At 41.2% G+C, this 25,198-nt stretch overlaps 1 protein-coding gene and 1 long non-coding RNA gene across 2 annotated transcripts in view; one reads left to right on the top strand and one right to left on the bottom strand.

Annotated features, from left to right (window-relative positions):
• The window catches only part of LOC119489517 (putative glycine N-acyltransferase-like protein 1B), a 28,545-nt gene extending 3,718 nt beyond the window's left edge, over window positions 1-24,827 (top strand). The window contains 7 exon segments of the mRNA XM_037772041.1: window positions 12,107-12,255; window positions 22,645-22,757; window positions 22,896-23,003; window positions 23,081-23,213; window positions 23,934-24,002; window positions 24,155-24,220; window positions 24,223-24,827. Of these exon segments, the coding sequence (XP_037627969.1) occupies window positions 12,234-12,255; window positions 22,645-22,757; window positions 22,896-23,003; window positions 23,081-23,213; window positions 23,934-24,002; window positions 24,155-24,220; window positions 24,223-24,560 (849 nt within the window). The 5' untranslated portion in view covers window positions 12,107-12,233 and the 3' untranslated portion in view covers window positions 24,561-24,827.
• LOC119489520 lies at window positions 2,530-14,867 on the bottom strand. The gene is made up of 3 exons (XR_005207195.1): window positions 14,343-14,867; window positions 11,926-12,167; window positions 2,530-3,685 (listed from the first exon to the last, which is right to left on the bottom strand). It is a non-coding gene; the product is annotated as an uncharacterized LOC119489520 (long non-coding RNA).
• Window positions 24,828-25,198: the final 371 nt, after the last annotated feature.

The following is a 25,198-nucleotide window of genomic DNA, read 5'->3' as shown; positions in this document are numbered from 1 at the left end:
TTAATCAAGATTAAATTAAGATTGTCCATGATTAATCACAATTAATCGCAAATTAATCACACATTTTTTATCTGTTCAAAATGTACCTTAAAGGGAGATTTGTCAAGTATTTAATACTCTTATCAACATGGGAGTGGACAAATATGCTGCTTTATGCAAATGTATGTATATATTTATTATTGGAAATCAATTAACAACACAAAACAATGACAAATATTGTCCAGAAACCCTCACAGGTACTGCATTCAGCATAAAACGATATGCTCAAATCATAACATGGCAAACTGCAGCCCAACAGGCAACAACAACTGTCAGTGTGTCAGTGTGCTGACTTGACTATGACTTGCCCCAAACTGCATGTGATTATCATAAAGTGGGCATGTCTGTAAAGGGGAGACTCGTGGGTACCCATAGTACCCATTTACATTCACATATCTTGAGGTCAGAGGTCAAGAGACCCCTTTGAAAATGGCCATGTCAGTTTTTCCTCGCCAAAAATTAGCGCATATTTTATTTGACATCCTTTGCGATCGATTGCGTTAATGTGTCAAAGAAATTAGTGGCGTTAAAACGTTTGCGTTGTTATCACGTTAACTTTGACAGCCCTAGTGTATAAAAAGCACCAATAGTCATCCACAAAATACATTATTTTAATTTTCAATAAATCATTTAATACATTTTTGTGTTAACTAGATTAATTGTATGCTCAACAAAATGCCTTAAATAGTGAAAAATGCCCGTCATTACCTAAGATAATGTCTTTAAATTCTTCTTGTTTTGTCCGACCAATACTGCAAAATCTCGTTCAAATATTTTAGTATTTAGTAGTGTTTTTAATATTATATTAGGAAGCATGTGCATATCAGTAATACAAACGTCTGTGAAGTGGATATCATGCCGGATTTTAGATATTTAGCAACAAAAGATAAACAATATCAGGGACTAAAAAAGGCAAAACAAGACAAAAAACAGACGAGCTAAATATGTAAAATTAAATAAATAATATAAAACCAATACTGCAAAATCTCAAGGTATTTAATTTCCAGTTATATATAAAATAGGATAAAGACTTTAATGACTGTAATGATTAGTCGAGTATCACAATTGTTGCCAATTAATTTTCTGTTGATTGAATAATCAATTAATTGACTAATCATTTCAGCAGTAATTACTGTATTATGAATATTAAGGAATTTTACAGAACATAAATTCATTTCTCAATATTCCCCAGACCTGTGCTATATTACTAACTTGCACAAAACTAGAAATATCAGATTTAAAATGCAGATGAAGCACATATTTCTTTTTTTTGAAAGGCAGTCCTCAGTAACACATTGCATTCAACATGTCAGCTTTGCATTGTAGGAAAACCTGAGACTGTCACCCTCAGTGACCGAACACTAAAATACTATATATATATATATATGAAATTATTATACAAATTTAATTAAAATGTGCAGGTGGTGGTCACCTTTTACCTCAAAGTATATGTTGTTGTTATCAAGCACTTCACTGGGATCACAGGCCGCCCCAAAACCAAGCACACGTTTGAGACGTTTTTGAGTAATGAGTAATGTCTGCCGAGCAGCTGTTAATTCTTTCTCGGCCTTGTAATTGTATAGAAAGATTTAACGCCGTAAAGCAGTGACCTTGTGCGGGAGCAGGATTTTACTGTTTCTGCATCGCTGCAGCCCAGAAAAAAACCTGCAACCCCTTTTTTTGTGTTTGCAGCAATGCAGTGGCACGCTGTGTTTCTGCTGCAGTCTGCAGCAAACAACATCTGCATCATCATCAGAATCACGTGCAACCAACAAATCAGTTTTACACATGCACAATCCATAATAATAAATCAACTAAATATTCTGTGATTCTGTAGACAAAAGCTGTATTTTGGATCTTAAATAATCAGGAGCTCACTATACACTCAGCTGTGTTTGCTGTGTGAAAACCTAAATTAGTGTGCACCTGGCGTCTAGGCCTTTCTGCCTCATCTGCACTCATTATGCCTGCTGTGTTCGCATGGCAACATTATTTTTCTCAAGGGTCTCAAGGTGCTGCTTTTACACAGCGCAAAGTGGTTTATACAACACCATTTTTCCATAATTACCAAATGCGTGTGTACTGTGAAAACAAACAAGACAAATTAATGAATCAGTCTTTATGTAACTTTTATTTACCCCCTTTTTTTTTTTTTTACAGTTATAACTTATGACATGAAGGAGTTATTAGGCTGATAAATGGATGGATGGAAATCAGGAATCAACCATTGAAAAAAGTACTAATGAAGCTAAATTAAATTTGGTGACAAAAACGACATGCATTAGCAACTGCAAAATAAGGAATCTGAAGGAAGCCAAGCAGTATCTTCTGAATGTTTTTATTGGACTTTAATAGTTGTAATCCACAGAGGACATGTTTATGGATCATGGTACACATTTGTGGATTGTCTTCTGTGGATTACAACTAATAAAGTCCAATAAAAACTTCCATACTCAATTAAAAAAAAAGGTTTTACAAGTTGCTGCAGTGTTAAAGGGGACATATCATGAACCTTTTCAGTGTTTGTTCACATACATTTGGGTGTCTGGAGTATCGACCGATAGTGGATTTTTAAAGGCTGATATAAAATAATGATAGTTTGGAGCAGGAAGAAGCCTGATAATTGGCCGATAACTTCTACAGCAGCCTCGTCAGCTACTTTTGCATACGCCCTTTTTAATAAATCAGTTTTTTGTCACTCTGAATTTAATCATTCGTAAGAGAATATCCAGAAGTGTGATTTGGTGGATTACATCATTGGAACATTTTCTATTCTATTTATCTGTACGTTGTTAAATGCCACTCTTGCAAAATGTTCGTGCATATTCCCGTTGGTACGGAGGATCCTTAAGTGTGCGATTTAATTTCATGAATGGATGGTTCCGAGGCTGCATTATTTGGAAGAGAGAACGGCAAATTGCCTGTCTTGTATCTGTAACAAAGAGCTGATAGTGTTGTGTTATATATATTCAAGAGATAACTTTTTTCTCCCGCTTTACCTTGACTTTGTGTACGAAACCTCCATGCAAAATGGTGACATACGTCCCAGCGTGACTGGTGGCGGCCACTTATCAGAGCCCAGTTCTGCGGCCTAAAATACAAGTGTGAACCTGAAAATGAGCATGATATGTCCCCTTCAAATGAACAAAAGCATGCTGGGAGGTTCAGTCACAAGATGGCAGCAGAGGACCATAAAAGTACAGCACATAGTACAGGAGTTTTGATCCCATTGCGTTCAGGTGATCTATCTTCAGTTAATTCTGCATCAGGTCCTCAGCCCTCGTTCATTTCTACAGTTTCATCACACAAAACACGATCCACGTTCGCTACAGTGCTGATTTTTTCCTCCTTCCCTCTCGTGATGGCTGTGATCCCAGGGCCTCTTATTGCGAAGAATTTCTGCGGCAGTATACTTGCTGATTGCTTCGTTCTCACTCCTCACAACAACCAGCTAAGACACTGCCAGAGAAACACCCACAGCAGCCGCAGCACGTCCAACCGTCTGTCCCTCCTCCGCCTGCCGTGCACTTCCACCCGTGAGTCTGGCGCTACAGACGCTCACACTGTTCATGCCCAGCTTCCTGGTGGTGGTGATGGGGGCAGCGGTGGTGGTGATTGGAAGGCACAGTCCCAACAGCTGGAGGCTCTATGAGAGGAAATAATGATGGAATCAGTGCCGTAAAAGTACATTTACTCAAGTACTGTACTTAAGTTAGGGATGCACCGATACCGGATCTGATATCGGGCCAATACCGACTCAAATAGCTGGATCGGATATCGGTGACAATGGGGCCGATCTATTAAATTAAATTCTACATTTATATACTATATACTATATACATTATACACTGGAATTGTAATTCCTTTTTAAGTTGTCACCAATTTGTTGCTGCATTAAAAAAGGTTTACACTTGAATTTTAATTCCTGTTAATATTGAAGATGTTTTTTGCCAAGTTGCTGGTTTACAATTTATCATTTTAGTTATAAAAAAACAATTCAGTAAATTTATATCTATGTATTTATATTTTACATTTTGTTTTACAAATATAGGAAAGCAATGTTTAAGTCCAGCCTGATGTTGTCTTACACATAACAGAATGATCCCAGTGATTTCCACACAGTGAGACATACAGCATTAATTAAACACCGGCATCAGATCGGTACTCGGTATCGGCTGATTCCCAATACTTCAATTTACTACAATTCACAGCAAAATATTGTACTTTATATATATATATATATGTCCCCAATATTTTTTGCTCTTACAAAAAGCAGTGTGTAGTTGGGGTCTCGTCATGTTCCTCTAAACTTCTCTGAAGACTCACATGGTTTCATTTCAACTGTTCAAGACCCAAAGAGGTCAAAGTATCCAATATTTCACTAAAAATAAGCAAAGATTAGAGAAAAGTCTACTACGGCTCCCGTTAATAGTACTTTTAATTTTAATGCTTCAAGTAAATTTGAATGCAGGACTTTTACTTGTATTGGAGTATTTTTACATTGTGATAGTACTTTTACCTAAGTAAATGATTGAAGTACTTCTTACACCACTACATATATTTATTGATTTGATACATTTAACTCATTGTACTCACAACACAGATCCTTCCCCCAAATTGAACATATGGCAATGTATAAAATAATAATAATATAAGAATTATTATAAAAAATCTTAATTGTAAATAAATAGCTAGACATTAAGGTAAAATGATATATATTTATAATGAAAATATAATGAAGTAAATAAATAAAATTAAAAAAAGTAAAAAAGATAATAATAAATAATAATAATAAAAGGATTGAAGTACTTCTTACACCACTGCATGGAATAAACATAATTTGGCCTAATAGATTGTAATATTAAAATAAATATCAGTTTCTTTTTAGGAGTTCTGCATTAAGATTTAATAAAGAGGCCCTCTCTCCTGCCTGACTCAGTTTTATATAACTGCGATGCATCGATACGTCTGCGCTCCGCTGCCCAAAGTGACCCAAAGTTAGATCCCTGATGCTCCTCCAGCCTTTCATGCAGCATCACTTTAAGTGCACACAAGTTGGGCAAACAGAAAACACCCCCAAACTAAGAATAGACTTGCCATGACTCATGATTTTGCAACAAAATGCTCAGTTTGATTTAGCTCTCATCTATTTGTGCGTGGCTATCTGTTCACATGAGTACCGTATAATGTGAGTACCTGTGTGTGTGTGTGTGTGTGTGTGTGTGTGTGTGTTTGTTTGTTTATGTACCTAAGGGGCTATAATCCCCCCCTTGTTATCAGTTGGTGTTTGCTCGCTGCAGTGCTATTTTGGGCCGGCTGACCACTCCATACTGTCCTCTCCCTGTGGACTCGGCTTTGCTGACAGGACAACATGGATACCGGAGAGCAAACGAGGGAACAGAGGGAATTATGGAGACGGAGGCGTCGGGAGGGACGTTTGGACGACGTACAGTTGGACGAACGTCCTCTATCGGGTGTATCTTATCCGCAGCGAGGCTATTTGTAGCTCCCCGTGTCTGCTTTTTGGTGCATTTTATGACGCATTTTTAGGTTGTGTAACTTGAAATTCCTCACTTAATGGGTGGTTGGAAAATCTTGACCTTATCTGATGGCAAAAGAACAAATTTAGATACTCATAAAAAAATGATGCTCTGATGCGGACACTAAATATTTATTTATGTACCCCCCCCGTGTTACACACCCACAGACACAGAAACACCTCATGACCTGCTTTCCGTTTGCCAAACGCCTGCATCTGTGTCTCTTTGTGGCGAGCCAGACACTGCCTCCACTGAACACATGATGAGAGGAATTCCTTCCTGCTCGGGGTTTGATGTAATCCCTAATACAGGATTGAGGAATGCCAGTGAAAACAACACCCTGCTTGCTTGAATGAATGACCGGCTGCATCACACAGCAAACAGCAGCAGCAGCAGCGACGACTCACTAACCTGTCCACACACACACGCGCTTCAGGCCTCAGGCTGCGCTGAGTTTTGCCTTCCTATTTGTGCTATTATTGGACAAACAACACAAAAGAAGTAGTGGGAGATTAGTTTCAAATATTAGTGTGAGGTGAATCAGGGCCGCACGATTATGGCCAAAATGATCAATACTGAGATCACGATTATTCATTGATTTTAGGTACAAAATATTTGTATTACAATTTCACATTTAAATAAACACAGCGCTGTTTCACTTCCATGTTGTGCTAAATTCCAGCCGTCAAAAATTCTACTTGTTATCCTTTTACTTTATCATCTATATTTGCATAAAAACACACAATTCAAATGATTAGGAAATAAATGATTGTATTTTTATTTAAATATTTGCTTTGTAAATGTTTTTTATGAGCTGCTTAGAGCTACAGTAGTGTTAGGAAGTTAAACGGCTCATATTTCTCTCTCTAATATCTATTTTATATTGCTGTGAAACATCTTCAAACAACTGGATTTAAGTTATTAGTTAATAGTATATAAGTTTCTCGCCACATTTCTACAAGATTACATTTGATTTGTATCGTGATAGCGTTATAATTTTACTTTCGCACAAATACTTACTTGTACTGAGTAGAGCTTGAATGCACAGTAATGTAAGTCAATGGCAGTTGCTGCTGATATGACAAATCATCTCTACCTGTTAAGTTTAGGAAGCGCTTGATTAACGCAGCAGAGTTTTCTATGAGCGGAGTACGCATATTAAACGGCAATATTGCAGTCGATCATGTCCATTTCATTGTGGGAAGCCAAAATCGCGATTAATATTCAATTAATTGTGCAACCCTAATGGTGACTATTGAATTAATTGATTTAGCATTTCAGGTGAAAAGTCATGTTCTTAATTTAGACTATTAATCAATTACATTGCTTTGGTTCCGTGCAGTAACTCCTGTCTGTTTCTCCAAACTGAAAGCGTATCGACCTTCATCTACTGTAGGTGATACACTGACTATGGATAAGAACCTTATACAACCCCACTTCAAAACACCCAAACTACCCCTTTAAGATGACCTGAAAAACACCACTGCAAAGTTTAAGTATTTATTTTAGATGATAGAGGATTTGTTGTAGTATGGTTTTGAAAAAGTAGCATTCTGGTAATTGTACAGATTTTTAGATATCTTACTGACAAACTGTCAAACTTTGAACCACAGAGGTGCAGAAACTCTTAAAGAGTGTCAATTTATTAGAGAATTACGCCAAATTCACACCAGGTAGCAGCGAAGTGCAGAGTATTAGGGCCACATTGAGGAAAAAAAATAAATCTGAGATTTCTAGAATAAAGCCATAATATTATAAAGTAGTAATTTTACGTGTTATTTTAGAGGGGAAATAGAGCAGCTGTGTGAAAATGAGGAACATGGAGCATCTTGTGAAGTTATACTTTAGTTTATGTTTCACAAATAACCAAATACTTCTTCTTTTGGCACATCAGCACCACATTATCATCAGTATCAGGACCTTGAAAAGATTGTGCAAGAAACTGCGTTTATTCTGAAGAAAGAACCACAGGAACCTGATGGGGAAACTGATTCTTTTGTGGAGGAGGAAATTACTTTTTTTCTCATATTATGCCTTTTTTTTCTTGAAATAGTATGACTTTATTCACATTAAATTACGACTTTATTCTCGAAATCTCCGATTTTATTTCCCCCCTCAATATGGCCCTAATACTCTGTCATATGTTCATGTGTTTCAGACGGGAAGAAATTGTTTGTAACACAGGTAAACATGTCACAGGAGTCATTGCATCTGTTTACTGATAGGCCTCTCTGGCCTCACTTCACTGCTACAAGTTCAACTTTTCCCAACTTTTGTTTGGTCGCACTTTGCCGCAGAATTAATCGACCGCCGCAGCTTTTCATAGACATTGCGTGGCAGCTCGTTGCAGGCTGCACTTCACTGCTGCTTTGGTGTGAATATGGCGTCAGAGATGTCACATCTACAGTGTCAAGCCTTAGTCTAATCTTAGCCGGTTAGTCGACTAATCAGTTGTTTTGGTCTCGGTCGACTAACATTTCTTTAGTCAACTATGCTTTTTTTCATGCTGAATGACTTATTTCCAAGAAACTTATGAGCACATCTCTGGTAAACTCAATATTTAAAGTGGTGCTTTTGTGTGAGTCTTTGTGGAGAAACTCAGTTTTACAGATCTGTCAATTAAACCAACTAATCGATTAGTGTTTAAGTTTAAATTAAGAATTTCTTTAGTCGAGGACGGTCCTAGTCAAGTGTAATAGTACATAAAATGCAGTGCTTGTCTTAGACCAGTAACCACGTCACTCTCACATGGGATAATAAGTCTATAGTTCATGACAAATTCAGCCTACAGGCAAAAATTCCCCCTAGTATCACGCTAGATTTCCCCATTATATCACCAGAAAAGACACATAATACTTCATTTTATAAGTCCGCAAATTTCATGGCAATTAGGTGATAAATGGCATGTAACCTATTTTAAATTTCTTTGGAATTACTGCCAAATTACCCCAATATTTACCTCAAAATTACTTTATTATAAACATGATTTAATATTTATATTCCGCTATTTCCAAATAGCTGGTCATTTATTTAATACATTTCCAGGAAAAGAATACAAAGTTAATTGATATGCTTTATTTCCATATGATGATAATTAGCAAATAAGTTCTTTAAAAATTCCCTGAATCATGACATCAGCTACCAGGTTACATTAGTGTAGATAATAAGTCACACAATGGTGAGATCTGTGTCTGATCAGAAGTGTCTTTTATTAGTTTTCCACCTCCGATGAAGAGCAGCGCTCAGCCACTTTTCAAGCCTAAGGGCTTTATTTGAACTGTTATTAAATCACTTTTATTCCTTGGCTTTTGGCTCGGCATGAGAGCTGACTTTTAATATTCTTAACGCTTTTATTATTTTAATGTGTTGTTGGTTTTAAGTTGGTCTTAGTTGTTTTATTGTGTTGTTTTTATGTATAATTGTACAGCACTTTGGTCAACTTTTGTTGTTTTTAAATGTGCTTTATAAATAAATTTGGATTGGATTTGGATTATATGCTATTTTAGCATATAATTATTAAATAATGTTTATAATAAAGTAATTTTGAGGTAAATATTGGGGTAATTTGGCAGTAATTCCAAAGAAATTTCAAATAGGTTAATTGCTGTGTGTTACCACATATAACCTGCTGGGTCCCTCTGCTGTCAGGCCTCAGATACTGAAACACATCACCAACCCTGTACGCTCCACTCCACCTCCACCTCCACCTCCTCCTCCTCCTCCTCCTCCTCCTCCTCTCTCCTCTCCACTGTGCATTTCCTGGTCGTTCCCGTGTCGGCTAACGACGCTCAAACAGTCGTGCCTCCCCCGCTCCGGTCCCATTCCCACAAACCTAATCATCTTATAGCTAACAATGACACCAGTATTTACTCTAGAGCCATGTTCCTGAAACACAATGCTACACATGATGGCACGCCTGGTGCCGGAGCTTAGCCTCCCCCTGAGGTTTATGCAGCACAAGTACGTACAGTATATTGATTTAGCCTTTTTAGACGTTTTAATTTCAAATTGACAATTGAAATCCACCACTGGAGGCCCTTTTTAGGCAGATAGAAAATGATTAGATGTAATAAAAAGCCTGGTCATGATGTTTATTCTCCACCTTTTGTTGTAAAGTTTTGGAACTTTTCAGTATTGCAGTGTGTTAATAATTCAATGGTTTTTGAGTCTTACCTACTGTTTGTACCCCCCGGTTACCAGAAAACAGAGTTGCCCTAGTAACTATCTGCAGAGGATTGACCACACGACGAAGTAAAATACACAGATCATATTACGCAAGACACTAAATGATTATCGTTTGATTGATTAATGTGGATCAAACTGTGGTCAGACATTGATCCTCGAGTCCTCGGCAAGGTTAGAATAGTTTAGAATTTTCAATTAGTTTTTTTTTTTATTTTAATTTTGAGTTTTCAATATGTGCTTTTGCTCTTGCTCGTTTTCTGCTCGGAGTTTTTAGTTTTTATATATTTAGTTTTAGATTGTTTTTGTTAGGGATGGGTATAATGTCTCATAATTATGTAGCTACATATACATACAAGATACATGGTTGTAGAACTGTGTAGGAACGGCCATAATGTTTAATATTTAATACTTAATCATCGTGCTGCTTTAGTGAAGCAGTTGCGACATGGCGTCATCTCTTTGAAGGTCAAGTCTGTTCAATATCTGTGGTTCAACGTCACGAGAGTTGACGGAAATTAATAATGTCTCCTTTTTTTGGTAGTGATATAATAGTTTTTTTTAAATAAAAAAAACTCTTCCTCAGTTCTTATCCCGCATTATATTCCATATTTGACATTTCTCAATCCCCTGGTCTCTACTGTATCTCTCCTATATTTTATTATCCAGCACTATATCACTTTTTGCACTACATTCATATTTTAATAGTCCCGTTTCTCAGTTGTTACCCTGCACTATATTCATTTTTAACAGTTTTCTTCATCTCCTGATATTTTTATATCTGAATTGTATATCTATCTATCTATCTATCTTTCTATCTAAAGCTAAAAACTAAAACTGAAATGAATTTATGTTCATCTTTATTTTATTTTTATCAGTTTTTTAACCAAGCAATATTGTTTCAGTTTAGTTTTAGTTTTTCTTAAAGGATATATGGTAGTTTTTATTTAGTTTCACTTTATTAAAATGCTTATTTTAGTTTTAGTTTCAGTTTTAGTTTTACTAAAATAACCCGGGGACTTGTGAAAGAGTCCAACGCATCCCGACTCGTCATATACAGACGCTCTGTCAGACCCCTCGACGTCACTCTTTTCGGTCGCAGTGAACACGTGCTTAATGTTTTCAAGTAAACAGAAACAGGTGCTACGTTTGTACAGTGAAAATGACACTGAACGTTGTGAACACGGGACACGAACGAACAGCCGATCGTAACGTAACGTACGGAACACGAACAGCGGCCTCCTGGATGAAAGCCTTGTGTTTGTTGTCTGCATTTTCTGAACTTACCAGACTATTATTTGCTTTTAGTCATTATATCCACATTACTAAGGGTGTAAATCACAAGTTTCATCACGATACCATATTTGCTGATATCACAAAGTCCGAAGTGATACGATTTAGATTTGATTCCATTCAGAGGCCTGCACGTTGATATGAGACGTTATTACGCCCATTTAACTCAATCAGTTATATTTATATCACCTCACAAAGAGCAACTAAAATATAATTTGCCAATTTTATTACTGAGCTCTTCCAGATATTTAAATGAAAAACATTTAAAAAAAAAAAAAAAATAGACATATAAAGTGCCACATTTCTCCCGTTTGATTGCAGATGTTTTTTATCAGTTAAGAAAAAAGAGAAAAAAAAATTAGATGAAAAATATTTAATTGTTGATCATTTAATTGATATATCAATCCATATCGATGGATCGCTACACATTACTGATGATTAATTATAAAAAATCTCATTGTGTAAATATTTTTGTAAAAGCACCATCATGGCAATATCGATATCGAGGTATTTGGTCCAAAACATATTGTGATATTTGATTTTTATCAGATATCGCCCAGCCTTATTGAGGCGTATCACACCTCTCTGTACTTAGTGACCCTTTGTTTTGTTGCCATGGCATCATGTTAGCGTCAAGACTCGGCTTGGACGCTTTCACAGCCCTTTACACTTCAAACTTCTCATCTATACTTCAGTCAAGTTACAGCTCTTATTAAGCGGATCTCATTTTAGCATATCTAGATTTCCCCACACTAATTAAGTGTTTCTGAAGTTTTACTCAAAGTAAAGGTGCTCCTCTTTGCAGTAACAATTAACCTAGATGTTCACAGATATAATATTATATGTGAGAGGCTTTTATTCAAACACTCACCAAGCAGTGAGGCAGCGTCTCCCGGGGAGAGCACCCTGGCGTTGACATCAGCAGGAGTCTGTCCACGGCTGCAGCAGGCCTCTCTCATTGTGTGAGTGTGTGGGTCACTTCACACTGGCAAACTGTTGACCACAAGCCTCTCCTCTCCTCTCCTCACTTCTCCTCTCTCTGCTTTGCTCAGGCAGCCCAACAAGTCAAGGCATGTTCCAACACGCCACCAGCAGCCGGCCTGGTGTATGAGCCTAGACCAGAGAGGGAGGAGCAGAGGATCAGAGAGGGGGGAAACCCAAGAAAAAAAATAAAACAGCATGACTCAGCCTGCTTCAATCGGTTAGCATGCACAGCTTTTACTTTTAACATATGAAGAAGTTATTGTTTGAAGGTATATTAAGGGCGTTTTCACATATAGTCCTTTTTAAACAAACTCAGTCCTCTTAAAGAGGACCAATAGAAAAGGTTCACATTGTCAGTTCATTAGAAAGAGGACTCTGGTCCACTTCAGCTCTGATGGGGCCTCAGTCCTCTTTCTGTTCACACTATAGTTTCTCTGGAGCTCAGACCTACATAGTCCTAATGAAATAAACTCATTAAGCCCGAAAACATCTGGAAAATGCAGCGCTTTCGTCAAGTTGCTGCCACCGGTGTTTTAGGATGTCCTGTCTGTGCAATCGCTGCAGTTGTCTCTCTATCCTCAAGCGGTGGTCGTAAAAATGTAAATGCGTAGTGTCTATTTTATATTGTAAAAACTGTAAAAACGTCTCCTTATTCAAGTTTCTCTCCAAAATCCAAACACATTTTCTTTAGTCCCCGGGACGACGGGACGCCATTAGTGTCGAGCCTCGACGGTACATACGGTACCTGCGGTACTGCAGAAAAACGAGTTCCGTGACGTCTTCGGTTCTTGTGACATTCCTTAAGCGAACCTGGAACGCTTTGTGTTCACAATGTAAAAGGTTAAAGCGAACTGCAACGCGGACTTAAAGCGAACCGAACTCAGACCACCTCCCGGTTCGTTTCAGAGAAGGTCTGAGTTCTGTTGGAGTGTTCACAAAAAATGCTGACTAATCGAGTTCGTTTGGAGGGCTGAAAGGTACTAAGTGTGAAAGCACCCTATGATGGATCCTCTGGGTGATATTGGTTAAGTAGATTTCTATTTAAATAAAAAGCAGAGGTGGTGATGTGAGGTGAGGGATGACGGCTGCTGAGAGAAGAGCATTTTCTGAATTGGACCGACTTGTCAGATCATCTTTGCCAGGTCATAGATCATGAAGAAGTACAGTTTGCCTGCAGGCTGTGATTTTTCCTTTCTTTCTCCTCCTCTTCTCTCTCTGCCCAGCGGCTGGAAACGCTCCACAATGTCCTCTGTCTTTCCTGGCTAATGCGAAAAAAACTTCGGTAAGCTGAAGGAATGCAAGTAAAATTAAATATCTTATAAAATCAGCTCCAGTATTAGCAAGTCGTTTCCTCTTTACCAGAGCACAGCAGAATGAGCGGTTTACAGACGCTGTAACCGAGCACCGGCACAGCATACTAATGAAAGCTGCTGATTCATCAGATCATCTTATGGGCTACAGTAAACCACAGTAGGTCACGTGAATCCCAGATGAAGCCCCTCGGAACTACATGAAAATCTTAAGGAATGCATTAAGGAATGATATGTGAAATATTAATATTTTTCTGGATCTGTGATGTTTAATGTCAAGTTAAAAAAGCAACTTATTAATGCAGCGGAGAAAAGAGTCCTTTATCCTATTTAGCCATTGAAACAGTCAACCGTATCAAATGTGCAGAATCGTCAGCGTTCCATGAGTGCTAATTACGCAGAGCTGCTGGGTTTTTAACTGGAGGAGGGGTGATGCCAGTTCATCACTGCTGTACTGGAAGTTGATCACTAGGCAGATTCTGGGTGCAGCGGCAGGAACCAGCTCAGCAAAAAACTCACCTGCTCCAATATGGTCTCAATCTGGCTACCTGTAAAGCACCGTATATATATACTGTTGTACATCTCCGGTGCTGCAGCCCGTCAACACGCTGATGACCTTATCAGCGAAAGAGCAAAGTCACTATGATGTACTCAAAGCCGCTGCTTGGCGGTTTGTCTCCCCCCCCCCGCCCCCCCCCCGCTGACAGCAACTAGGAAAGCCAACTTTGTGAGAGAGCAGAAGCGGCGTCTTCGCCTGCAGATACTTGCTTTAATTTATTGTAAGCGGTGATGCGGCACTGCACTGCACACTAGCGTTCTGACAAAGTGCCAGCAGTAGTTTCACCAAACTCTTAATTTATGGACGCACGAGCTGATCTTTTCTGTGAAATATGGACAATCGCCAAGCTATAGCCCACTCACCGGAAATTATTTTCCGCATTTTAAAATAGCAAAATCATCACATTAAAAAAGTGTAATTTATTCATCTACCTACCTGGGACTGCAGCCGCGGAGGCCTCACACTTGCAGAAGCCCCCCTAGCCCGGCAAGTTCAAAGCCTGCTGCATTGATTACATCATCGGAACTGGAGGGCTGGAACGGGACAATGCACCATCGGGGAGTGGGAGGGGGGGGGGGGGAAGGAGGTAGTAGGTGGGAGGGGTAGGGGGGAGTGGGGAGTGGGGAGTGGGGGGATGCAACCGGCTAATCTCACCATTGCCTCCCTGTGGAGCTTCATGAGCAGTGTCTTTCTCTTTCTCCTCTGTCTCTAAACTCAGCTCAGTCCGGTCCGGCGTGCTCTCCCTCACATTCAGCCGCCACCGTGTCACGTGACCGAAGGACTGTGTCTGCGTCTGAGAGACACTGATGTGCATCCCTGTCTGTGTTGGTGTGCATGTGGGCTATTAGAGGCCGGCACTGCAGGAACTCAGCTGCTGCAGGACACTGCAGGATTGCTGCTGCTGCTGCTGCTGCTGCTGCTGCTGCTGCTGGCTCACTGGCTCTCTCTCTCCTCTCTCTTCACTCAGGCAAATTGCTCAAGGAGGATGGTGAGAGCATGTGCTGCATACTTTTTCAGCAGGGGGAGAGGGAGGAGGAGAAAAGAGGAGGAGGAGGAGGAGGAGGAGGCAGAATCACAGAGGTGCAAAGCATGCCGGTGAGGCGCTGTGCCGGGCAACTGTACCTCTGAGGGAGACTACAGTAGAGAAATTGGAGACGAGGAAGGAGGAGGGAAGAGGAGGATGGGAGGTGGGGGGAGGGCAGAAGTGAGGTGCAAGGAACATCAGGTGAGTGCGGCAATTTCCTTCGCTGGCAGTGCAGCACCCACCCTCGGTGAAAAGTGCGAGCAGGAGAACTGCAGATGTTCCGAGATGATGTCAGGCTTCCGGATGTGGCGCGGAGTTTTGCTATCTGTTCCCCCTTCCCGCCCGCCCGCCTTCCTGCAGTGGGGGAGAAATCCAAAGGCCAGAAGAGATGCTTTAGACAAAGCTGACGACTGCAGGGCCGGCTTTTTTTTTTTCTCAAGGTCTTAGCACAGTTACCTGAGGTGAACTCAGAGCGTGCACACACACACACACACACACACACACACACACACACACACACACAAGCTGACCTGACTGGATCCATCATCCAGACCTCCCAAAGCACATTTCCAACACTGACTCACTTTTTATGTGAAGATTTTTTTTTTCGCCCACAAACTATTTTTACACGGCCTTTTGAGAAAAGGCCCGCAGTTGAGCGTAGACAATAAAAGACAAAAGTAGCAACATGGACTTTTAGAGAGGAAGAGAGTTGCTGAAACACTGCTGCTGCATAGATGTTACCAAGTGTAATTTCAGTTCTTATATCCAAGAGACAAATAAAAAACATATGGAAACGCATGCACAAACACCTCACAACAAACTAAAAGAATCCTAAAGAGCTGAACTCTGCCCTGGTGTCCACTTTGAGGACGGCAGAAAAGTCCCAGTAGCTAGAGCTCAACTTCATGACTGCACCACTGTCCCATGCAGGCCACTGTAGCCTCATTCTCATTCTCCCATTCTCAGCACACAGGACACCTAGCTCCTTCTTACCGGTATCATATTCACTAACTAACACATGCTGATAAAACCAGAGAAAAGTACAGACTATCTGTGCTCTCCCTAAAAGCCAAGTCAGCAAAGATGAAAGTCTCCTCTGATGGAGGGAACTCTTAGCATCCCGGTTAGTCTTTTTTGTCCTTGTGCTTTCCCTCCACCGGCCGCTATCTGACACTGCCGGCTGCTATTTCCAGCCCGTACCATGTGTTAAACATGGATGAGGGAGCAGTGGAGCCTGACTGCTAACTGACTGGCTGTCTGCCTGGTTATATTACTGGTGCAGAGGAGGCTGACACTGATGAGACAGAAGCAGCCGGGAGCTCCGACACTGCAGGCATGCACACGCCGACATATCAAGTCCCGATTTAAGAAGTAGACCATCCTATGCAAAGACAACATAAAAAGATAAATAAGACCAGAGAAGGAATAAATGTTTACCTGCTGATGAGCATCGCTCGCCGGGGCGGAGAGGAGACGAAACTTCTCTTGCACTCACTCTGAGCCTCTTGCTTGCTGGTGATGTGCTTTCATGGCGCTGCAAAGTTGACTGCAGCATTGCCTCCTGAACAGAATGACATTGTTTGCACTCTCTCTCTCGCTCTCTCTCCTTTTCTCCCTCAGTCCTCCTCCTCCTCCTGTACGCACTCGCTCCCCCCCCTCCTCTTCTTTGCACGCTTGCTGGCAGCACAAACTGCACAGCTCAGCAGTGTTCCCCCACTGCCGCAGCAGATCCTGCATGAGCTCTGCGTATCTGAGTGGGATGGGACTTTTAAAGGGGAACGCAACCTCCAGGGTCAGTGTATGTGTGCACATCCTCAGTCTGCCCTCCTCTCCTCTGCAACACCATCCTCCCCCCACCCCCTGAGAATTATCAGTGTAAAGGACTCCTCACAAGAGAGACCCCCTCCACGCCACACATATCCCCCCCTTCTTTTATTCATTTTCACACTACAGCAAAAGCCGCTTTGAGATATGAGTGTGCTCAAAACCTCAATGAGGAACAGTTTGCTCTACAGAGAGGCCATCTCCTCTGGTGTGGCTTTGAAACTTGTCACAATATCTCCAGAAATGTAATTTCCTCTGAAAATGCCTGGAAGGATTTTCTCCAGATATGAGTTGCAAAAAAAAAGACGTATTTAAAATAAAATATGTACATGTACGATCAGAAAAAGGTGACTCTGCGTCAAGCTAAATGAAGAAAATCGAAGACGTAGTCACCATTTTTTAAATCAAAATGATTGTTTGTCACCTGGTGATACGCTAAAATGTATTTTACCCACAAGCAAATGTTAAGAATTGGATTTCAACCAAGTACCTCAAAAATACACGAGGCACGCCGCAGGACTATTGCACACTGATCGCCACACGTTTTGACAAACGAGCAATAATCAGTAAGTCGCTATCTAAAAAGTTTCACAATTCTCAAAGGTTCAAAATCCCCTTCAGAAAAAGTGAAACGTCCTCAATCTGCAATCCCCCATTACCTGCCTTTCATTACCCAAGGTACACTGGTGCTATTCTGCAGTGCGCTAAAATATACCAAATATCTTGACTGACCAAATTTGTCTTTTAGCGCGTTGCACAACTCTGCGAGAGTGAGGTCATCCATCATTTTATGTCAGCCGATGAGGTTGAACTTCACTTTTCTTTCTGCAACGTCTTTCACAAAAAACGCACTTCCCGACATGCGGTGGTGACGTTTTTGCGGTGCGCTCGCTGCATGCGGGAGGCTTCGTATGGATAGATAGATGGTGGCTCTATTAGAAATTCTGTAGGCTCCAGAGTCTCTGCAGCAGTGCAGCGCTCTCTGCTTCCCACTGCAGGCTTTTCTATTTTTTTTGTTGTTGCTCTGCCCGGGCCCCCGGTTGAACCCTGCGATCTTTCGTCCTCTGGTGCATAATTAGGAGCTGCATGCATCTCATATTAACCCTGCATCCATCACGTCAAAGGTGTGTGTGCTCACCTGCTTTAAGCAAATTAATACATCGAGGCTTTTCTGCCTTATTAGCCGCCTTTAAAAGATCCGCCACTGCTGGAACAGATCGCTGAATCAGCAAAACGGGTGGCGTAATGGAACATCTCTGACTACTGGGGATCAGCCACACGAGGCTGTCCATATCAGTCAGTGTCGGTGTGATTCATAGGCATGCATCATGCAAATTATCCATCAGCTGAGAGCGGAACATCTTTCCCCTGCGTGTTCGATCTGCATGCAGCGCTGCTACTGCATCAGTCTGCCGAAGCCCTCGCAGCATCTGTCCTCTCCTCTGTACTCTGTGACACCGGGAGAGGGGGGAAATGCCCCCGCCAGCATATCCCTCACATAGCCAACGCCGTTCTCAGTAATGGCATCCCCAGTGATGAATAAGCCATGAGGAGGGGCCTTTTTACATGTCCTATTAGATTACCTGCCTGTGTCGTTACCTGGCTATACTGTCACCTCATCGCCTCTGGCTCCCGCACTCTTCTTAATATTCTCTCTGGTTAACCCGGCCAAGGGCAGAGAGTGTGAATGTGCGTTAAGGCTCGTAGATCATATGAATGTAGAGATTCTGAGTCGAGTCATCTTTGCAGTTCATTGAATGTGTATATACACGGCTCTCGCTCATGTTTATGATTCGCATTACGGTCTGGGAGAACTGCCCGACGATTAGCATTTTTTTGCAGTTGATAGGAAATGTTTACCTGAAATAGGTGATTGTTTTATCTGTGCCTGGCAGTGGTGGACTCAGGCTGTCTGAGGGGAAGGGGTGGAAAAAATAAAAAAGGGCACCCGCTGCATGCAGTGGGGCACCAGTGCAGAAAGGTTTCTATCATGTAGGGCAGTTTATATGGCACTGCAGCATGTTTTCTCCACTTGAATGGCACCCAAGCGGATTGTTTATCATGTTTTATCAACCATAGGGGCATCCAAGAGGGCACTTCATCACATTTTCTCCACTGGATCGGCTCCCTAGAGACAACTTTATCGTGTTTTCTCCACTGGATCAGCACCCTAGAGGACACTTTATTGTGTCTTCTCCACTGGAAGGGCACCCTAAAAGACACTTTATCATGTTTTCTTTATTGGAAATGCACCCTAGAGGCCACTTTATCATGCTTTATCTACCATGGGCATCCTAGAGGTCATTTTATCACGTTTTCTCTACTGGAAGGGCACCCTAGAGGCCACTTTATCATGTTTTCTCTACTGGAAGGGCACCTTAGAGGGCACTTTGTTGTGTTTTCTCTACTGGAAATGCAACCTAGAGGCCACTTTATCATGTTTTCTCTACTGGAAGGGCACCCTGGAAGGCACTTTATCATGTTTTCTGTAGTGGAAGGGCACCCTGGAAGGCATTTTATCTTGTTTTCTCTACTGGACGGGCATCCTAGAAGGCACTTCATCATGTTTTCTCTACTGGTAGGGCACCCTAGAACGCATTTTTTCACGTTTCTTCACTGGAAGGGCATCCTAGAAGGCACTTTATCATGTTTTCTCCACTGGAAGGGCACCCTAGAAGGTACTTTATCATGTTTTCTCCACTGGAAGGGCACCCTAGAAGGCACTTTATCATGTTTTATCTACCATAGGGGCATCCAAGAGGGCACGTCATCATGTTTTCTCCACCAGTGGTGCCTGGTGTCATAACAAGCTATCGTCATTGTCTTATCAGACATGAGCTGTAACAAAACTTGACGTAATGCTCATCTGAAAGAAAGGGTTATCTGTCAAGTAGTGGACGGTCTTGACTCGTGCAGATAATGGAGTCCAGTCTAAACATCAGCTGGTGCCTCTTTTTTTTTTTTTTTTTTCTCTCTTTTCGTTTTTGCCATTCACAGCCTATTCCTCGGCTCCATTGATCTGTCCGGAAAAAGATAATAGACACGATTGATTCACGAGCTCAGCAGCTTGCTTGGTTTACACATCAATTCAGACTAATTCTCAATAGTCCTCAGTCAAGGAGGAGAATTGCCTTGACTGACGACTGACTCCTCGGTCTTTTGAAACTGTAGATTTAAAAGCAGCGCTGTGAAGATTTCTCTTCTCTCTTTCTTTCTTTTGGAGCATACGACACAGCAGCACAGTTTTTTTCTGAAAATATGACAAGATGTAAAATAAAAAAAGGGATTTCAGTGTGCATGAGTGGTTAGGTGGTTGTGAAGGATATTCTCAGGGGAAACCTGACGTCGCCAATGCAAGACGGAGTCAGAGGAGGTGATGAGCAATGAATTAACTTCACAAAAATCTCTCTCTCTCTTTCTCTCTCTCTGCTCACTTCAGTCAGTCTGGCACAGAGACAGACTGAGTGATGGGATGCTGATTTTGTAAGAGAAGGTGCGTGGTGCGTTTCACTGCACCAATGCTTCTTTGTTGACCTCATTTTGTAAAGCTGAGCAGATTTCTCCCAAGGCCAAGTGGAGTGAAAAAGACACTGTCAACAGCAAAACAGGTCAAACGTCTAAGCACAGATGAATTATCCCAGATACAATTTATTTCACTGACAATGGAAACACTTCATCAAAGAATCACTCGTGACATGATATTAAAGATTTTGAAAGGCAGAGCTCGATATGTGAAACTTGTGAAGGAATCATCAGTTTCTCCCTCGCTATGAGAGAGATAGTAGTAAAAAGCTCTATGATGGATTGATATTACGGCGAGTGGCTGAACTTCTGACAGCTGGCTGCTCTGTTGTGGCGAACGAGCGGCCGCTCCGTCAGCCGTCGGTGTCAGCAGCAGCAGCAGCAGTCCGTCTGCTCTCTACAGAGGTGTTGAAGCAAAGCATAACGCACAGATCAGCTCTAACTCAGGGAGACTGCAGCCTTTATTAGGTCCCTCGCAGACATATAACATCAATTTCGAACATCCCTGTGAAGTATTAAAAGAAAAATAGTTGCTGTAAAGTTTCTCTTCAGCCTTTTGTGTATTTTAAGACGACTGCAGTTTGACGACGGCACGATGTAGTGCAGGTTAGGTAAACATTTATCCGAATAGAGAATAAAGACTTTGGACTTTGTGTTCATCTCATCTGTGTCAGATGTATGTAGATGCCTTTGAGCGGTAAACCAGCCCGTATATATTGGCTCAATTCCAACCCGGTCCCGAAACACCCTCCCACTCCGTTTGTAGTCACACTCACAGCTCAATGAAGCACCTTCTTTAAGGTGGAGGGTTTAAATACAGCGGCAGGCTTCGGGACAAGGAAATAAATATCAAAATCAGAAATACTTTATTGATCCCCGGGGGGGAAATTGAGAGTAACGTTCTGCTCCCAATCTAGAATAGAAATAATTTAGAATAGAAATATATTATATAAAATATATATTTATACTTTTTTGCATAATTTAAACATACAATGACCATTTTAAAAGTCAATAGTTTTTGACTTTGACTATTGACTTTCTGTGTCAGCACGAGTCTGACTTAAATTTCTAACAATACTGTAATATTAATTATATCATTATTCATGATACATTTTTATATTATAGTTGTTATAATTTTTATTGGAGCGAGTTAGCTTATACTAATATATATAAATATATATATATATACATATATATATAAATATAAACATAGAGAAATCATAAGAAATAAGAAATATGTATAACAACAGTGCTAATAATGATGCTGAATTAGAATGGCACTCGGAGAGCGCAGACCTCCGCCAACGCGTGACAGATCACAGCTCACAGCTGGCGGCTGCATGAGGTGGTCGGCTTATTATTAACACGGTGTGTTTCTGTGTAACGTGTCGCGGATGCCTCTCTCAGTCAGCAGCCTTGTTATGTCTGTATAGTTCTTTCTCACTGCGGATGGCCAGCACACACATCCATGCACGTATGTCTCTGCTCTCAGAAGGAGGCGGGGCCACGCGTCATCAGTTACACTGCAGATGTGTTATACCCTGTGGTTTTAATGCTCAGGCTGATCGGAATCCTTAAAATTATTCCTGAATCCGGATCATGATCTGGATCGCCACCAAAATCTAATGTATTGTTCATTGTGCCACAATCCACCCATCCAAAAAAATTCATTCAAATCCATCACAGACATTTGGAGTAATCCTGCTAACAGACAGACAGACAGACAGACAGACAGACAAACAAGCCAATAAACCAACGCCGGTGAAAACATAACCTCCTTTGGCCTTGGTGAAGGTAAAAAAAGGATCTATCATTAAGTGTGTAAAAATACAAGAATAGTATAAATAAATATGAATGTTAGTTTAAATGTTCTGTATAAATAAATGCAGGTTTAATGCTGGAGTAAACCACATTATTGCACAGATGAAGATATAAAAAATTATGGGGTTATAGCTGCGGACAGGGGTAAAAAATAATGAATATATGTTGTATATATATATATATATATATATATACAGTATATATAAACCTTGGTAACCCTGTGTTTAACGTCTCAAAGCTATGAATTGTGGGTAATTCTCTTTGGCAAAGTCTGCAGAAATGCGCACTTAACGGAAAGTGTTTCTAAAGGGCTCAAAGGCCCAATCCCAACATCCACACTCACAGACTTTGGGCGTGTTCCTGCAAAGTCCGTGAGGGTTTCAGGTTGTCCAACTGTCAAATCATCAAGTCCTCGAGGGCTCTCTTGCTGACATTTTGTGCCCTTTATTTAACACTTAATGGCCCGATTCCAAACCACACAGATGGTGTACGGAGTAGTTCATTATGTGTCATGGCTGAATCCCGCTTTCTTGTGCTGAACAGATTCAACGCAGAGGCAAGTTTACACTGAAGACAAAATGATCATCTTGAAAGCACTCGAGGACCTCATTTTGATGAAAGATATCCTTTACAAGGAACTGCCGCAGTCCATCAACGTAATGCTGTTTTTTTTTTTTAATGAAATATTAATATTTGTGTGGTTTAGAGACGGTGTTATTTGTGCCAGTTTCATCTGCAGAGACGGCCAGCAGCTTGTTATTCTGGTCCCTGCCGCATTGTGTTCTGCGTTTCAGGTTCTCGGAGGCATGTTGCATATCCTCCACAACAATCCGTGTCATCTGGAGATGTGTGTTGACTCCTGGCCTACATTCACCACTGCCATTTGTTACCGTCAAAACCAGGTATGGCACACAGGGACAAGTATAACTTACAGGCTCCTCCAGAGTGGCCCGTTGATGACTGTATCTTGCCTGTGAAGCGTTTCAGCAGCAGCAGCAGCTCTGGGGTGATTCCTGACATCTGCACCGTCTTCACCAAGAACTCAGAAACTCTGAGAGGTCTGCTGCTTAATGAGAGAGTCGTAAACTGGAGGAACGGACTCCTATTCAGAGGTAGTGTGGCACCATGAAGGCAAGACATCTCCACTGAGAGACAGAAACCAACCAACAATGAAATGGCTGTCAAACGATTAAAATATTTAATCACGATCAGTCGCATGATTTTCCATGACTAACCGCACATTTTCTATCTGTTCAAAATGTACCATAAAGCGAGATTTGTCAAATATTTAATACTCTTATCAACATGGGAGTGGGCAAATATTCTGCTTTATGCAAATGTATGTATATATTTATTATTGAAAATCAATTAACAACACAAAACAATGACAAATATTGTCCAGAAACCCTCACAGGTACTGCATTTAGCATAAAACAATATATCCTCAAATCATAACATGGCAAACTGCAGCCCAACAGGCAACAACAGCTGTCAGTGTGTCAGTGTGCTGACTTGACTATGAATTGCCCCAAACTGCATGTGATTATCATAAAGTGGGCATGTCTGTAAAGGGGAGACTCGTGGGTATCCATAGAACCCATTTTCATTCCCATATCTTAAGGTCAGAGGTCAAGGGACCCCTTTGAAAATGGCCATGACAGGTTTTCCTCGCCAAAATTTAGTGTAAGTTTGGAGCGTTATTTAACCTCCTTCCTGACAAGCTAGTATGACATGGTTGGTACCGATGGATTCATTAGGTTTTCTAGTTTCATATGATACTAGGATTACTACTACAATAATAAATCATCCCTTTGCTTGTGTGTCTCTGAAAGGTATACCAAGCTCACACTGTCATCTCATCAAAGAACTTGCCTCTCTCCGTGGGCTTGATATCACACAACGTGAGGCTCATAACTTCATCCACCACAGCCCGCACCATGTGGACCGGCAACTGTGGGTTTCTGAAATCATTCAGCTCTATTGTGTTTTTTTGGTTAGATAATATGATAAACATTTTCTTGATTCTTTTTCATAAATTTCCTCTGCCGACCAGGAAGGTGTTGCCGCTGCCAATTTCCATCCTGGATGAATCCCACGCGGAGCTCGTCGACACACACTTGCCGTACGGAGGCAGCCAGGAGAGCCTCAACCGCGTCAGAGCCTACATCCGCCATCTTCCAAACCACTGCGTGATGGATGAGCAGGGCTGGCCCGTGTCCTGGGTGCTTACCGACGAGCTGTGTGAGCTGAGGATGGCCTACACCCTACCGGAGTACAGGCGGGCCGGTTACTTCCTGGCTCTGAATCTGGCTCTGATGCGTAGGATGAGCTCTGCAGGTCTGCCCGTCTACTGCAGCATCAACCAGCACAACCGGGCCCCCGTCAACGCCATGACCTCCCTCGGCTTCTCCGCTTGTGAGGAGATCTTAGTGCAGCTCGTATGCAACGGCAGAGTCTGAGTGAGCCAAACTAATGACAGTGAAGTCTGTCTGTATGTTTTATTGTAAAAGTGGAAAATACAACAACAGCCCTCGTTGTTTCCCTGCAGTACTCAGGGGATGCTGTGCTTTAAGAGTCCACTTCTGACAGCAAGTAGAACAAACTCAAAAAGAACATTTTTGTGGCTTAAACCTGCAGTAGGCTGAATATGTTTGGCATCATTGGGCAAAACTTCCCATAATAACCTTTCAGCATATTGTAATTCAAGTGTTCTGAGAGAAAACTAGACATCTCCTCCTCATGGCTCTGTTTTCAGATTTTAAAACATCTAGCCCGTGACGGGAGACTTTGACCAATCACAGGTCATTTCAGAGAGAGAGAGAGAGCGTTCCTATTGGTTGTGCTGCAGTTCTCATTTTACAGCTAAACAGTACACTACAAGATGTTTCTGAAAACATCTGAGGAGAGAAATAGGCATTACAGTAACAGAATATTGATTCATATTTGATCAGCGCTGCCTAGTTTGACCGTTCGATCGGAGTTCTCGAGTGATTGACAGCTGCTCAGAGACGGTAAGACTCTGGTTGGTTGTTTTCCCCCGGTCTGTGAAATCTTGCTGATGCCGTTAGGAGCACCGGAAGACACAGAGGCACATTTT

This window comes from Sebastes umbrosus, chromosome 6, assembly GCF_015220745.1.
Source record: "Sebastes umbrosus isolate fSebUmb1 chromosome 6, fSebUmb1.pri, whole genome shotgun sequence".
In the NCBI taxonomy this organism is placed as follows: Eukaryota; Metazoa; Chordata; class Actinopteri; order Perciformes; family Sebastidae; genus Sebastes; species Sebastes umbrosus.
Note: the sequence above shows the minus strand (reverse complement) of the source record. Positions and strands in the feature narration are given on the sequence as shown.